This window comes from Myzus persicae, unplaced genomic scaffold, assembly GCF_001856785.1.
Source record: "Myzus persicae strain clone G006 unplaced genomic scaffold, MPER_G0061.0, whole genome shotgun sequence".
Classification (NCBI taxonomy): domain Eukaryota; kingdom Metazoa; phylum Arthropoda; class Insecta; order Hemiptera; family Aphididae; genus Myzus; species Myzus persicae.
This window is the reverse complement of record NW_019104267.1, coordinates 306961-323111: the sequence shown is the minus strand read 5'-3', so window position 1 is coordinate 323111 and position 16151 is coordinate 306961. Positions and strand designations below refer to the sequence as shown.

Sequence of the window (16151 nt, the reverse complement as noted above, 5' to 3'; positions counted from 1 at the left end):
TAAAACATCAAAATTTAACCAACAAAACAATCGGTTTTTATGATCAGGTGATATTTTTGGCCAAAACATTTTACCAACAAAGTTGTATAGCATGGCATTGAGTTTAAAAGTGTACTTTATTCAAATCATAAAAACTTAACAATTAAAGATACTGAATTTATCACCTATATTCAATAGTTCTAGTAGGTATATACTAACCTGATGGTCTAATTATTGATGTAGAAAACTTACCTATAAAACTAAAAGAAATAGAATGTCCTTTTCAACGATCATTCCAAAGTCTGTTAAATGTTCTTGATATCCTATCCTTCATAAGAAATAAATTTAACTTCAAGCAATATAATTCATATTATGCATAAATATAGCTAGACTTGAAGAGTGTTCTCTTCATCAAAAAATATTTTTAGAAGGTTTCTAGTTTTTTTGTACGTGATTACCCGGTAGGTGAGTAGAGTAGTGGACCAACATTTTGTGTACTACATCTAGTCCACACGCTTATATACACTTTAAATACTTATAACTCATAAGTAGGGATCTTGAGTTCATGCCCTAAAAAATGTCCAAACAAATCTGCACTTCGCTAAAAACTGACAAAATATACATTGAAATATGCATTAAAAATGTCAGAAATATTCATTTATGCACTAAAAATCTAAAACTATGTACTTAAAATATGCAAATTAGAAAAAGTAGAAATTATAAGTAATTTCTAGAACAAAAAATTTTCATTCATATTTACTATTTCATATAACGTGTTTTCCACTATTTGCTTAACTCGGGCCACAGGCTCTATAAGTTTATTTTCAATAATTTTACATCCCGAAAATTATCATATATTGTATACAGTACAAAATATAAATTATTGCATTTTCATCAAATTTTGGGAAAAATACGCAAAATATGCACAATAAAATAAAAAACGCATAAAGATGCCAAATAATGTTTAAAAAAAACCTCTAAATATGCTTAATAAAACTTCACATTCTCATCCGCGGTACCTTGAAATGGATTTCTATGTCACCTAGCATTAAATATGACTTAGCAAGATTTATATGCGAATGCATGAGCTCACGAGCCCTAACACTACTAATCTAAATTCGATTTTTATACATCGAAATACTCAAAAAAATATTTGGCTTTCAAAGATGAAATTCAAATATTTGTATGTTGTACTTCCAAAATGTAATAAAGAATATTTGTAAAAAATATAATCGTTTATTAATTTAAGGACCTAAAACAATGTAAAAGTGGCCCATAATTGGTTCATTACATTTTATTGGACCGTTAAATTAATACATTTTTCATGCAACCCGGCATAAAACTTTTTTTTAATGAAATACCTAATTATAACAGTTGACATAATTTACATTGCTGTTTGAATACATAAATGTAAATAATAAAAAATTAAATAGATATAAACATATATAGATGATGTATGAAGCATTGTCTGGTATATTTTTTTTTTACAGAGTAAAAAATGTACAGTAGAAATAAATATAAAAACTTGATATAAAATATAATTTAAATTGGATACATAAATGTTATAAAAAAAGTATTGTTACAAATCAACTCTTAAATAAAATAACAAACTTTTAACTAAACTAAACTAGTCTATAAACTAGAACATAATAAAATTTTCAAAAAGCATGTACCTACTTCATAACAATATTTGTAATAACTAACTGATGAAATTATAATAATGAAATAAACAATAAATAATATGTATGTTTTTTTTAATAAAAACTGGTACAAAAATAATTCAAAGTTCATGATAATATTGCAATATTTCAATCAAAAAGAAAAAAAACTCAAATACTTGCATAATAAATTAATACATAAGATAATACTAGAGGTATCTTTAAAATAAAATGTATTAAAAAAACATCTGTTAACCTTAAATAATATAAAACTGTTTTGTATAAACATCAACAAATATTCTGAACATTAAAATCTTGAATTTGATATCTGAAATTATTATTAAATTATAGATTGTTAGGTAAAACCGTAAAAATGATCATCATCAATAGACTTTAGTTCTTAAAAATTTTTACTATTATTTTAAACTATATTTTTATCAACAACAACTAGACTATTAAAGTAATAAATCTATATTTGGTTTTGTTATGTAACTTCCCACCCATTGGTATGAGGAAATCACCTCACTTTGTTCATTATTATATTTAATAAATAACCAACACAGAATATTTTAACTATAATTGGGCCACAGAGAGTAGTGCTCTATTAGTGGCCCGATTACCAAATTACTAATTTATAAATTTTTTACCATTTTTCTTTATTATAAATATTTAAAATTTGCAATATTAAATTAATTTTATTGATATTATAATTTTTCTTTAATAATTTAGAAGGTTATAAAATGCAATACTTAAGTAAAATTAAATCAGTATTTAATTATTAACTATTTTGTAAATATAAAAATATAAGAATTCAGTCTTATTAGTTTCTATAAAATGAATAATAGTTATATATTAAGAAACATTCTTCATTTTACCGTTGGATTGTGCTTATAATTTGATCTTCTGTGACATCGATCTATTGTATCTTGAAACACTACACTTTAGCCACACAGCTACAATTTTTTTAAACTCAAAATCTGTATTTATTTGTGGATCATAACATTCTTGCAAAACTTCTATAAATATTAAAAACATACAAGACATTGAAATAAAATAATTACCAGGTAAATAAAAAAAATCTTCTTTACTTTTTAAAATCTTAATTAAACATGTATCACGAATTTTAGTCAATTTCTCCTTGCCACGCCCGGTCCATGAGCATTTAGTAGCATATTCATCAGTGATAATTTTTGACAAAGCACGTACTGCGTGGTTTTTAAAGGAACAACCACCAATTTTTTTGATATAAATTTCCTATTTATAATAAGAAAGTTGAATTGTAAAATTATAAATCAATATATTCCAAATAAATATAAAAATGCCTAACTAGTTTCCGTCCAAAGTCAAAATTGTTGTTTAATATGCATTGTTCTACATGTTCTAATGCATCTGGATTGTTTATTGGAAACTTTTCTAAAAACTGAGCATCAAAACTTTCAGTTAGAGGCAAGTTGAAGTTCATTTCAGCAAAAACTGTTTGCAAATTTTCCAATTTTGACAATACTTGGCTTAACATTAATGTTATATTTATTCCACCATTGAAAATTCCATATAATAAATTGTTTATCTCCAAGTCTAGTACAATATAAAAAAAATATCCATCATAAACTTCTAATATAATATTAACTATACTTCAAGACATATTTATTAAACTTAAAAATATAAGACAAAGTTCAGATTTTAAGAGAAAAAATTATGTTTACTATTTAAATGAGTGGAATCATCTTTTTGAATTTTTGCTGACTGGGGTATATTCATCATTATTGTCTCTTGGCCAGTTGTAATTCCATCATTAGGTAGATTAATATTCTATAATTAACAAGGTAAAAAAGTAAATTTAAAATGTATATCAATGACAAAATATCATTAAAAGTATACTGTGAAATACTGGACATTCTCAGTCACTGAAATATTGTCCATTATTTAGGGGGTTCAGTTTGTAGAAAGTTTGTAGTTTGTCCCCAAAACAACGTCTGCTATTGGGAGGTATTTGATATTTAGAAATGTTAGTATGGGAAATCGTCTACTGTAATCCATTAAGTGGATTCAATAGATAAGGTTAGATTTGGTTTTTAACCTTTGCACTGCTACACAATGTATGCTCTGCAACTGTGTAAGCTACATAGAATATTTTTTGTTTTTTAAATTAAAATTTTTAGATATATATCAGGGATGGGCAACTCAAAGTTACCAGAGGGTCAATTTTTAGAAAATCTAGAGGACCAGAACATAGAAAGCAAAAAATAAGGGGGGCCATTCTAAAATATACATTTTGATTAGATTTATTTTGTTCATAGTTATTTGAAAATGTAGCTTGGGTCAGATAAAAAAAGGCTGTCCGCCAGTTGCCCACCCTTGATATATATGATCTAATTATTTAAGTTTAAAATAATGCTAACCAGGATTACCTAAGGTTGTACGGTTACAGCCAATGATAATGTTATAAAATACAGGAACGTAATAGTAAAAAATCTAAAGCAGTGAATAGTGTAAATGTCTTGGACAAATTAGTACATCTGGAGCAGTGAAAGGGTTAAAGTACACAATATTAACAATTTTTGAAGGCTATGCAAGTAATCATTATTAGTATGTGCGATCATAGTGCAAAAAAAGACAAAAGTAGCAGAGCGCACCCAAATGTGCACATTTCAAAAAATTTCACAATAGATAATATATTAATATGTTATGAATATAATATAATGACAAAATCTTTACGATTAGTATTTTTTGAATAGTAAAATATAACCAATATTTATGGGAAATTTGTTATCTCAGGATTAAACATCCAATGTTGTCCAAATTAGAACTTGCTCTTAAAAATAAATGCAACTTCATACAACAATTTTTTTTATTTCAGTAAGAATAACTTATGAGTAGGGCCGGATTTATATGCTCATTAGAATGAGTTTTTTGAAGTTGATGAGAATTGTCTCCTTCTAACATTATTCTTATTAAAATAACACAAATTGTATTTTCATATTTCAACGTTTTACCTATTAAATGCATATTTGTTGTTTTATAGTGCATATTATTATTTATACATTGCATTTTACACACATTATATTTGTTTTTCGTCATATTCTCACATTCACAGCCACATAGTATCAATAAAATTATAACAAAAATGTGAGCAATATTTTATAGATTGAAGATTAAAGAACAGGCCCGGATAGAGCAGTTTATTATTTATCTTTGTCAACTGCTTAATATAATATGTACAATTTATATTGTATGATATATTATGTTATTATTAAAATATGGATAGCTATTAATGACTTTATCTTATTGAAAAATGTGCCATTAACTTTTTTAGGGCCGGTTAAAATCATTAAACTCTGTGGATACCTTGCCTATCCTACGCTGATTAAGAATTTTAAAAGTCAAAGAACTTAATGAAGACAACATCATATTTTTTTATACTTTTAAAACCTTTTTTGATATTTAATTAGTTAGTACATACTTTTTACATCATGTTAAATAAAATGTTTTTGATTTAATTTAAAGCAGATGTTAAAAAATAAATATATGCATATTTGGTAGCATATTACAGCATTTTTAGAAGCATATTTTGAGGGTTTTTGTATATATTAATCCGGTCCTTACTTCTGAGGAATCTAGTTTTAAATTGTCAAGCCTTAGGTATTCAAATTAAAAATTGTATGCAATTTAACTATAAAATAGTTTTACAAATTTTTATAAGTTTAACTAATTTTGATATTCATTCATGAATAATATACATCTCATAATTTTAAATTTTGAAGTTTTAGTTTTTTTTCTATGCGCGTTACAATATATTTTTTTACCAACAATATCATGATTATTGATTAAGTGATTAAGTTAATATAATAAATAATTGATTTTACTGATTATAATATAGTGGTTAATACCTCATTAGAATACCTAACCTCATCAAAGAAACAAAAATCAAGCCAACCCCTGTACCTATTGATGGATATTACACCGAAAAATATTATTGTATAACAAAAGCCTTATCATAAATTGATTCTTTTTAACAGCAATTAAAGGAAAGGTTTTTGAAGCACAAAAATACATTAAAAGGCTAGTTAATACCTATTTTATTTTATTTTTAAATTGATTTATTTTTAGTATTTAAAATATATTTTTCTTTTGTTAGAATTTGTGTTTATTTTCTAAAACCTTAACTCACGAGTTTGACAAACTGGTCCAGTTTTACCTAGATATTAATCTACAAATTGTTTAAGCTGAATTACAACTATGGCATACAAAATTAGAGAAAAATAAAGAACAACCAAAAAAAAATGCGTTGCGCGTGTGTAGCAGAAAAATATTCACTAGTCTTTTAAAAATGTTGTGTTTCATACCAGTATCTACATTGGGCATGTCAAACTCATAATATCAAGTGGGCCAAATATATTGAATTTGGACCGCACATAAAAATAAATATTTTGTACAAATTTTATTCTTTAAGTTTACAAATACAACAATACAATTTAATTAAAAAAAACTTTAAAAAATTAAAACAATAACATTTAAATAAAATATAAATCAAACTAATTATTTATGAAAATAGGTGTTATATAATTGCAAAAAAAAAAACATAATAATTTTTTTTAGAGTATATTTGACGTCACTTTTCTCCCACCAACTTTTCACTTTTCAAGAGGCATATGCGTCGCACACTGACGATATAAGTTATTAATCTATAATCTATATATATATAAATATATATATAAAACCATCAATAATTCTTATTTGATTATAGTTTATCAGAAGATAAGACAGTATGATAATGTTTACCGAATAAACCATTCTCTAAGATAGTCGTGATACGACTATTTTTTTTTTTGTCCATTAATATTGGTAGCTGTGGGCCATAAAAAAATGAGCAGCAGTCAGCGTATTTGACATGCATGATCTACATCAATGCCAGAGAGGACTTTTTCTTGTCTTGACAGGCTTCAAAGCTATTTACAAAGTACAATGACAGAGGTACCACTTCTGATTTTTATTTACCAACATTGTGTTTAGTTAAATTTATAAGTAAAGTGTATCTGTTAAATTATTTTAGACCAGTCTTTTTTAGGCAATCAATGGAGATGTGGCAAAAAAGCCAATAAAAATTGAATTTTTATTTTAACACATTGAAGTATATATAATTTTTTAAAACATTACATTTGTAATTATTATGACTAAGGGGGGTGTGGGGGGCACAGCCTCCCACCACAGTATTCTAGTAAATTTTCACCCCCCCCCCTCTTGAAAATTCCTAAGCCACGGTTTATAATTAAATGGTATTTTTACTTGCATAATAAATGTATGTGAAAAAATGTAAGGGCATATTTTAGCACACATTTCAATGTTTTTAAGTACATAAATGCATGCATATTTTGGTACTTTTCATTACATATCATACTTCTGGGCCCTAATAATAATGAATCAAAAGTATAATTGTCAACATTTTTAAAAAAATTACCCATATAATCATTCCAATCCATAGAAAAAAATATATCATAGTACCTCTAACAACTGACTTGAAGAACATGCATCAATCTGCTTATTAATATTCCTAGGTTCTGATAAGTTGCTCTTTTCATCTTTTTGTGTTGGTATCAGTGAAGTTTTTTGAAAAGAAGATTCAACCAATATTAATAAATGGTGCCAAGCTTGAACATAATCATCTTTAAAAAATTAAAATTTTGTTTATTTGTAGGTACCTCCGATACCATACGCTAATACAATTTCCAAAATTAATTAGTTACAAATATTTATTATATAGGTTTTACACAAATAATATTAGCCTAAAGCTAATTTAAAAACTTACCAAATAGTTTATTGGCAATTACTTTTATTTGATATGTTAACCAAGTTGAATCTGGAGGGTCAGCTCTTATTGCAACTTCGCTAGTAACATTTGGATTAGGAGGCCATAGACAATACATTCCATTTCCATTACCTTTTTTTTCCAATAACCAGTTCAAAGGTATTACAGCATATTCGTGGGATTTTGGGAAGTAGGCCACTACCCAAGACATCTAAAAAAAATGTATATTTAATTTCATGATTAAATAAAAAATATTGTGATGTCAGTAAATCTATTTCAAGCAATGTGTTTTATAAATTTAAATTATTGAATGATATATTTTGAGTATAGTTAAGTTTTCATGACTCAAGGAAAATCTTACTAAGTTTATTGTGCAACTAGTATTTTTATTTGTTTTTTACAATAAAAATGTAGATATAATAACTAACTAAGACTGTCTACCTAGCTTAGTGAAAAGTTTAGATTGAAGTAGTTACATTTACATACATATTTTTAACTAGTAAGCCCAACTGATTACAGCAGGAAAATAAATAATTTACAAATGGAGCGCTACCATGTGTAGATAAATTGATTCAATGCTCAAATAATTTCATACTAATATACAATAATAGGTACCAGTCTGTATCTATCTACCAGTTTATTTCCATATAACATTTTATCTAATAAAATTCCTTCAGAAATTCCAAATACTGATTAACTTTTAAAGTCAACATAACTACCAGTGCTGCAACACCCATCAAAAGCGGGAAGCCGGGACAATGTCCCAGGAAAACACCTCTCATACAATGTATGTGACTCCTATTAATATTAATATTAGGAACTTGATAATAATTACTACCTCATCTAAGTCAATATTTATAAAATTCACAATTTTAATTGTATATTCTGTATTAAGATTTAAGGTCGTAAGGTACTCCATATTAAATAAATCTAAAAAATGTTTGTACAAAAACAGTGATAAGACTAACATGTATAATAAATAATAATACCTAGTCATTTATTGGAATTTTATGGAAAATATCCACAAAATATGCGTTTCCTCAACAGACCCAATCCATCAATTTAAAGAATTCATGAAAAATAAAGATATTACTATTAATTTACCTATAATATGAAATAATAATGAATAGCAGTTTTAAAAATATTCACATGCATTAATATTTTAAGGTAACACTGCAACATATCTATCACTAAGGATGTTTCCTTGTTTTGATAGATCTGAATCTCACAGAGAATAGATTAAATAGATGGCTACTTTCATACTAAACAATGCTATTGGAACAAGTTACCCTAAAATTTTAGCAGCTAATATAAAATGTTTGAAATTGTTAGTAAATGTCACAACTGTTGAAACGTCCTTTTCAAAATAAAAAACTATGAAAAATTATTTACAAAATTCATGTGGCCAGAATTGACTTCCAAACATTAGTTATTCAATATAGAAAAAGATCCGACTTCAGAGCTAAAAACTAAAAAATTAACTAAAGATTTTTGAAATTTGAAAGCTAGAAAGATGAAATTTGTTTAAACAATTATTATAGTTTTACCATGTCTGTTGGACTTATAGGGATATATAAACTTCATTTACCTATTTGAAAATATGGAGTTTATCAATATGAACAATAGGAATTATTATTTTTGGATATTAGAACCTAAATAGGTAGTCCTTTGTCCCAGGTTTCATATATTCAAATTTAAAAAAATTTTAAAGTTCACCATTTAGATCATTACTGCAGTTAAAAGTTTGGCGGTCCTTTCAGTTGAAACATTTTACACAGAGTGGTTGAGTGTTGGGGCCCCAAAAAAAATCTGCTCAGTGACGAAAAAATTACGTAATCTGCCACTGTCAAGCTGTAATGCAATGTTTGTTTATTGTTTAAGTTGTTTTAAATAAATATTTTGAATAGTAGTAGTATAATATTTCGATTTTGAAGATACTGTAATGCACCGTTTTTTTAAAAAACGTTCGATTTACCTTATTATCCAAAAGACAATTCCTATTTTTAGTTTTTAAGCACATATACTTTGGTTGTGCACATTTTGATAATGTACATTTATTAGAATTCGAACCTTACTTGTAAGTTTGTTATTATTGATTGTTTGACAAAAAAATTATAAGTTGGAAATCAATATAGTTCAAGTTAATTTGTGCTCGTGTAGAGAGTAGGCAGATCGTATAGACCAGGGTCGGCCAAACGGTCGATAGCGGACAATTTCAAAATCGATTATGTTAGAATTTATTTTTAGGGACTAGCGCACGAAAATTGATCCAAGTTGTAGTAAACAAATTTTCGATAAGCTTTTTCTGTTAAATGTTTATTTTTTATTCCGATTTTGTATGTCAATTACGACCAATTGGTCAACGACATGCAATGCCACACTTCAACAATGCCCAGATCAACAAAATAATATGTTAATTAGACGTAAGTAATTAGATTTTAGAAATTATTATTTATTATAATGTTACGAGTATTTTCAGTAATTAGTAATTAGTATGTAATACTTATTGTATGCTTATATACGCTTTATGCAAGTATGTTTCTTAATAATTACAATTATTCAATAGTAAAAAAAGTTTTTCTATGATCATCGATCCTCAAATGTAAAGTTTATTTTTAGTAGATCGTGACCACAAAAGTTTTGCCAAACGTCGGTACCCCTGGTATAGACGGTACTCACCTTTGGTATCACGTGGGTCATTACGATAGTTCGTACAGCAGTGGCGATCTTATTAAAACTGTATTAGGAAAGTTGAAAACGGTTTCGAATAAAATAAATGAACGTTCCTATCGTTTCATCAAACGGCTCGTGCCTCTACAGTTGTACACGCTTCCTGACTGCTGCTGCGAAAGTGCGACCGTTGCGACTCGCGACAAACTCGTGGGTCCCCGATAATGTGTTTCGGGCTTGGCGGGGCGGGGCGGGACGGAGTCTCTCGTATTCGCGGTGCGGCGGCGGCGACGGCCGACAGTATTATTGTTGTTATTCCCGAACAATTATTATTTTTAGATGTTGACTGATAGATTAAACCGATTCCGTGATGATTATTATTATTATCATCAAAATCGTTCATAATATTTTCGACGGTTTTAAAGGAGCGCAAAAACAAGTTTGCTTGGATTTAAAATACATGATACATCCTTATATTATTATTCTATTAAGAAACGTAGTGTGGGTCTCGCAACTCTAATATTACTCGACGAGTTACAAACGTTTGCAAATCTACGATGTTTTACGTTATGATGTGCATAGATTAATTAATACCATCATTTCCAATCATTAAAGATTAATATTATTTTCTAATGTAATCCCACGTGTATTTATGCGTTTAAGACACTTATGAGGTTATAATTATTTTGATATACTTAAATACTTTTTAGTTTTTTCATTGCATTTAAATCTCGAAAAATTTGGCATGTGCCCGTGATGAGCCGCTAACTCAATTTTACGATTTTTGTATTAATAATTAATTTCTATACAGTGACAAGACGATAATATTATATTATATTTAAAATCACACTTGGAGCGAAATTAAAAATAAAAACAATAAATACTATTGTATGCCATTATAATCACTGCGTAAATCAAGCAATTTGTACGTGTAAAACTTACGGTCATGTACTCATCAGCTCTATGACGGCTTATACTAATGGCTTAATCTCGTTGAATAATATTTTTTTGGCTTCGGATTTTCACTTATACGTTTTTCATAATTTTGAAAAGAAATAGTAATTTTGTAATCTCCGCTGAACTGATGCTTCCATAACCTTTTACGATATTTTATAAATTTGAAATTCCCCATGATTGTTCAGTTATATTGCGTACCTATTACAGTATTACTCCGTACTCGAGGTTTTACTTATACATTGGGATTTGTGAATAGTTAAGATAAAATTATATTTCGGCGGCTTGCAAGCTAGTTGTCGGTGTCGTCGTTATCGATAACTGCAGATACGACGATTCAATTGATTATTTTATTTAATAATAACGATGATACACTCAGTGAGATAATACTTCAACACGTTTTGTACACCGATACGTTTATTTTACTTTTCTATACAATATCGATGAGAAAAATTTAGGTAAACTACTACAAGGACCTCTCTCTCTTATTCGTGTATTAAAAGTAAATAATAAGACTAGCCAGCCTAGGTACGACATGTAATGTAATTTTATAAGTCCATTTTCATTGTACTAAAAAGTAAATATGTATATAATTTGTCTCCATTTATAAGTTCAATATTCATAATAATTATAATAGTTTACGGCGTTTACGGTCATCTTATCGCATGCGCCCTAGTGCCCTACCGGAGATTGCGATCCATTGGTGGTTACGGGACGCTTGTGTCGAAACACTCAATCACTCGATTACAATCATGACATTTAATGCACTATGCACGTACTTAAAGGATTGGGAGTTTGTGGATGACTCTGAAGCCTAAACATTTTACAAAAATATGTGAGGTATTATTCGTCCTAGGTGTACAACTCCTGATATGCTTCCAAAGTATAATATAATAATATAATTTTACATATTTATAATATTTGAATAAATATGGTATAATAAATGAATATTATATTAAACGGCTATTACAGATAACTTATTGAATAGTGCAGTAGTTAGACACGAATCAATAAAATGTATAACATTTAACACCTTTTTAAAGGACATGGCGCAAATATTTTAAATTATTATTCTAATTATTTATTATATTTTAAAAGAACAAAATTTAAAAGTGTACATACCTATTTTGTATATTAATAAATAACGAGACGACGACGACCGCCGCAGTGCAGTTGATAATAATATAATAATTACCTGTTGGCTATTTGTATTAACTTGGAGTATTATTCAATTAGTCATTAAAATCACTTCTACAGTTTTACATCATCCAATTTGAAAATATTACTGTTTAAATATTGCCTCGTATTTTGCTGTAAAGAGTTTACGACAAGAAAGCCTGCTTACTTTAGGGACTTTTTAAGAATTTTATAATAATGTCCATGAGTTCTGCCTGTCCAGATTCTATTTCAATAACGCGGAACCGATGGTAGGTCTTGCCCCAAGGAATTTCTTAGGTAATTATACATAGTTCCTACTTTTGAAAACGACTGTTCAGGTATTGTTAAAAAACTAAGACATAATTAATAATGAACATACTTCGGGAAAACTACTACTCATATCATAATATTTTATTATTAATAATAATTCGTCGAATTCTCTTGAAGATTTATTTTTTGTGTTTGCATTCATAATGTTTTTACTCGAGGTAATAATATTTGTATCAATTATGATTCAAAGAAGTCATTTGGATTGCTGTTATAATAATATTGTTTTGTATTTGTTATTTTTGGTGTTGAAAATAAAAATAAATCGGAAACCTTTAAACTAATTATAAGAATCTGTTTCAACTGGCTTGTAAATAATTTATTATTTAAACCGTTTGGTGCCCGAAAGTCGACTATATTGGTTTCTAAAATTAAAATAGTTAATTTTTCGTTATTTATAAATATGTTCATAATCATTGATTCAAATAATCAAGAAGTACTCGTATGACGTATTATAAATAGCTAATAATAAAGCAAGATATTAAAATTAATTATTATTGTTTTCAAATTGAAACACATAAATATTTTGTGCTTAAAATAGTTTTCTGGAAATGCAGATTGGCTCCCTAGACTTAGGGTCCAGATTCACCAAAATTCCTCAAGCTTTACATTAACGTATTTCCGTATAAGATATACGCCACTTAGTTATAAATGTATTATGTAACTAGGTACGTCTATACGCTACACCCGTATGTGTTATCTCTGTCTAACAAATGTACACCATAGCAAAAACTGTTTTGCACGGGATAGAACAAACTCGGGCTGTAGTGAAAGTTAAGACCGCAAATTGATATAGGATATAGTTGAAAACATAATCTTTAAAATATTGTTTTTATTTTTTTGATATCACTTATACGAAAAAAGTTCTTAGCTTTTCAACATCTATTTTTTTCAAACTTTTTGAGTAACTTTTGTTGTAGTTTCAATATCGAACAATTATCGATGTACGATATTTCAGAACCAAAGTTCTCTTTTTTATATGGTGTAAATTTCGTTACTTAGTTATGATTAAATTCTCTTTTCTTTCGCAAGCTAAACAGTTTTTGCTATGTTTTACACTTGTGAGACGGAGACAACACATGCGGATTACGAGAGTAGCGTCCCCACTTGTGTTGTCTTCGTCTTACTTAAGCATAATATAAAAAAATATATGAGTTCCAGTATTATATTATTAGCTTTAAATATTAGAGTGATTGATCTATTATTACCAGGACTTGTAAATTCAAGCATTTGCATGTTTTTCTTGCAACATAGGAAAACATGCTAACTGAGATACAAATTCGTTTCATAATAAAGTAATGAACTAATGAATATAGTTTAAAAGTGCATGTTTTTGCAAATTTTGAGTGAAAAGGCATATTTGGCATAACGTAGATATTTTAGAGTTATTAACGTATATTATTTCATAAAAAAATATGTTTAAACAAATAAATATTTGAATTTTTTTTTGTTTTTTATTTTTTTTCCAATTTACAAAATTGTAGTATTTGTTTCGGTTTTTTTTATTCTCCTACGATCTCAGATTATATGATATGCCACAGGCCCACAGATTTAATAATAATAATATTAATGTAATAATTACAACAAATAGTGTTGATCTGCAAAGTTAGGTTTTGAGTATTATAAAACGTATACAAATTTAAAGAAATTAAATTCGGTTAAAAAAATGGATTAATTTTATTATTTCAAAATTCGCCTATAATTTTAGATTCTGAGTGGAGCGATGAATGTATTGATTTTACAATGATATGTGTTTTTTTTATACTTTGGTCTTTTTGTATCCGTCATCACTGTTTGGGGCAGTAAAAGTGCTTCGATTTTCTTCAACAGCAACTTCAACGGCGACGGAAATTTAAAATTGCATGTGGTCTTAGCCTTCAACCTACGTTGAAACAATTTTTTATAAACATAATTTAAATATGAAATGAATTTTTATATTTTATACCTAATAAGTAATCGAAGGTGCTAGAATGTGATTTGGCATCAGCAAACCGTAAAAAATTGGTCAGGTTAGATACGTGTGAATTGTTTTAAAATTACAATAATTCATCCTCTTTTAAAACAATTTATAATAATAATATGGTTCTGCAGTGTATGCACTATTGTACAGTAGTGGCTATAGTGTATATGTGCACAATTGCACGTTCTCTACCGTCGTTCCCGAACAAATCCTGAAACTACTACGACTAAGTACCTGTAGTGTTATTAAGATTATGTCTTAAGAGGATGCTACCCACGCGTTTGTTGTCTTTGTCTTACTAACTTACGACTTAGCAAATTTTCGTTCCCTAGTTTAAATTGTGTGCTATTAGTTTTGATATTAGAGTGAATTTAAGTATCATCAAACTTTTAGGTAGGAACATCATCTATGTTTAAGCGTCGGCGGATTTTCGATATTTTCATTTTAAAGCAAGATAAGAGTATGTGAAATAACACAAATCAAAAATGCTCATATCTCGATTGAAAATTAAAATATCTGAAAATCCGCCGTCAACTAAGCACATATAATATTTAGGTAGTTACCTATCACTTTGATAATAAGGTCAATTTACTCTAATAAACCAAAACTAATAGCACACTATTGAAACTAGTGCAAAAAAATCTTCTATGTCGTACGTGTGTAAGACGGAGACAACAAATGCATGGGTAGCGTCCTCTTAAAATGTAAATATAAAAATTCAGAACATGAAAACAATATAATATTTGGATTGGGTTATTTCGAAAGCCAAATGGCCGGGCGGTTGTCGGAACGGTATCGGTATGTATAGAAGTGCAGTAATGCACACAAATACAAAATCGATGTGCACATTAATTGTGCACTGTACAGTGTAAAAATTAAGACATGTCAAAACACGCAACCCGCGTTATAATGGAATTGATGTGCCCATTCATTTCTATTCACGTAGCCAAAATTATTTTCGATGTGGCCGTCGTATTATTATTATTAATTTATTTTTACTCTCTCCCGTTCATGATATTCCGATTATTATTATCGGCTAATGATGTTAGTAAACAATTGTTTAATACAATCTTTAATATATAATACTGGTTGTATATTTAATTTTTTTTTTGTGCTGTGCACTACTCATCAAAAACCCACGAGCCGCCACTGGGTATGGTGTATGTATTACACATAATATAAATTATAGGGAGTAAGTACCTACAAAAAAAAAACTGAATAATTCGAATTTGTAGGAAAACTGTTCCTACTGCAATGACATCATATTGTCTGGATTTTGGATATGGTGATAACGTTAAGGCAAATATTTTTATGGGTCAAAAAGTATAAAAATTAAAAATTCACTTTTTGACACAGTTCTTCAAAATTTACGATACTCAGCAAATTAATTTGTAGTTAACAATTCATTGTATTGTCGGTTCTAATAGCTTCGACTTGAAAATTAAATAGTTTCGATAGTTTCATTTTTATGTTATCTTAATTTTAAAATTATCTAATACACATATTATAGGCACAACTATAGAAAATTGTAGTTGTTTTTTTCGCCTCAATCAAAATTTAAAAAAAAAACAGATTTTAGCTGCAGGATTGATGGAGTCTAGCTTAAACATTTAGCGTGCACAATACCTACAATTTAATACAA

General features: G+C 28.0%; 1 protein-coding gene across 2 annotated transcripts; it reads right to left on the bottom strand.

Annotated features, from left to right (window-relative positions):
• Positions 1-1833: 1833 nt before the first annotated feature.
• LOC111040740 lies at positions 1834-11228 on the bottom strand. Of its 2 annotated transcripts, none has more exons than XM_022324751.1 (8): positions 11053-11228; positions 7441-7651; positions 7137-7297; positions 3341-3446; positions 2965-3212; positions 2726-2891; positions 2513-2653; positions 1834-1965 (listed from the first exon to the last, which is right to left on the bottom strand). In XM_022324751.1, exons 1-7 carry the CDS (start codon positions 11056-11058, stop codon positions 2526-2528), a joined length of 1026 nt encoding a protein of 341 aa, XP_022180443.1. In that variant the 5' UTR covers positions 11059-11228; the 3' UTR covers positions 1834-1965; positions 2513-2525. The 2 variants fall into 2 exon arrangements, with proteins under 2 accessions (XP_022180443.1, XP_022180442.1); XM_022324750.1 differs by lacking the exon at positions 11053-11228 and adding an exon at positions 10120-10323 and having other exon boundaries at positions 1835-1965.
• Positions 11229-16151: the final 4923 nt, after the last annotated feature.

Excerpts from the sequence above, each read along its gene's own strand:
- LOC111040740 (XM_022324750.1), bottom strand. The coding sequence starts at position 10,140 with ATGACCCACGTGATACCAAAG. Across the intron at positions 7,298-7,440 it reads AATTGCCAATAAACTATTTG|ATGATTATGTTCAAGCTTGG; the intron begins GTAAGTTTTTAA and ends AATTTTTTAAAG. Across the intron at positions 2,654-2,725 it reads TTTAATTAAGATTTTAAAAA|AAGTTTTGCAAGAATGTTAT; the intron begins GTAAAGAAGATT and ends TAATATTTATAG.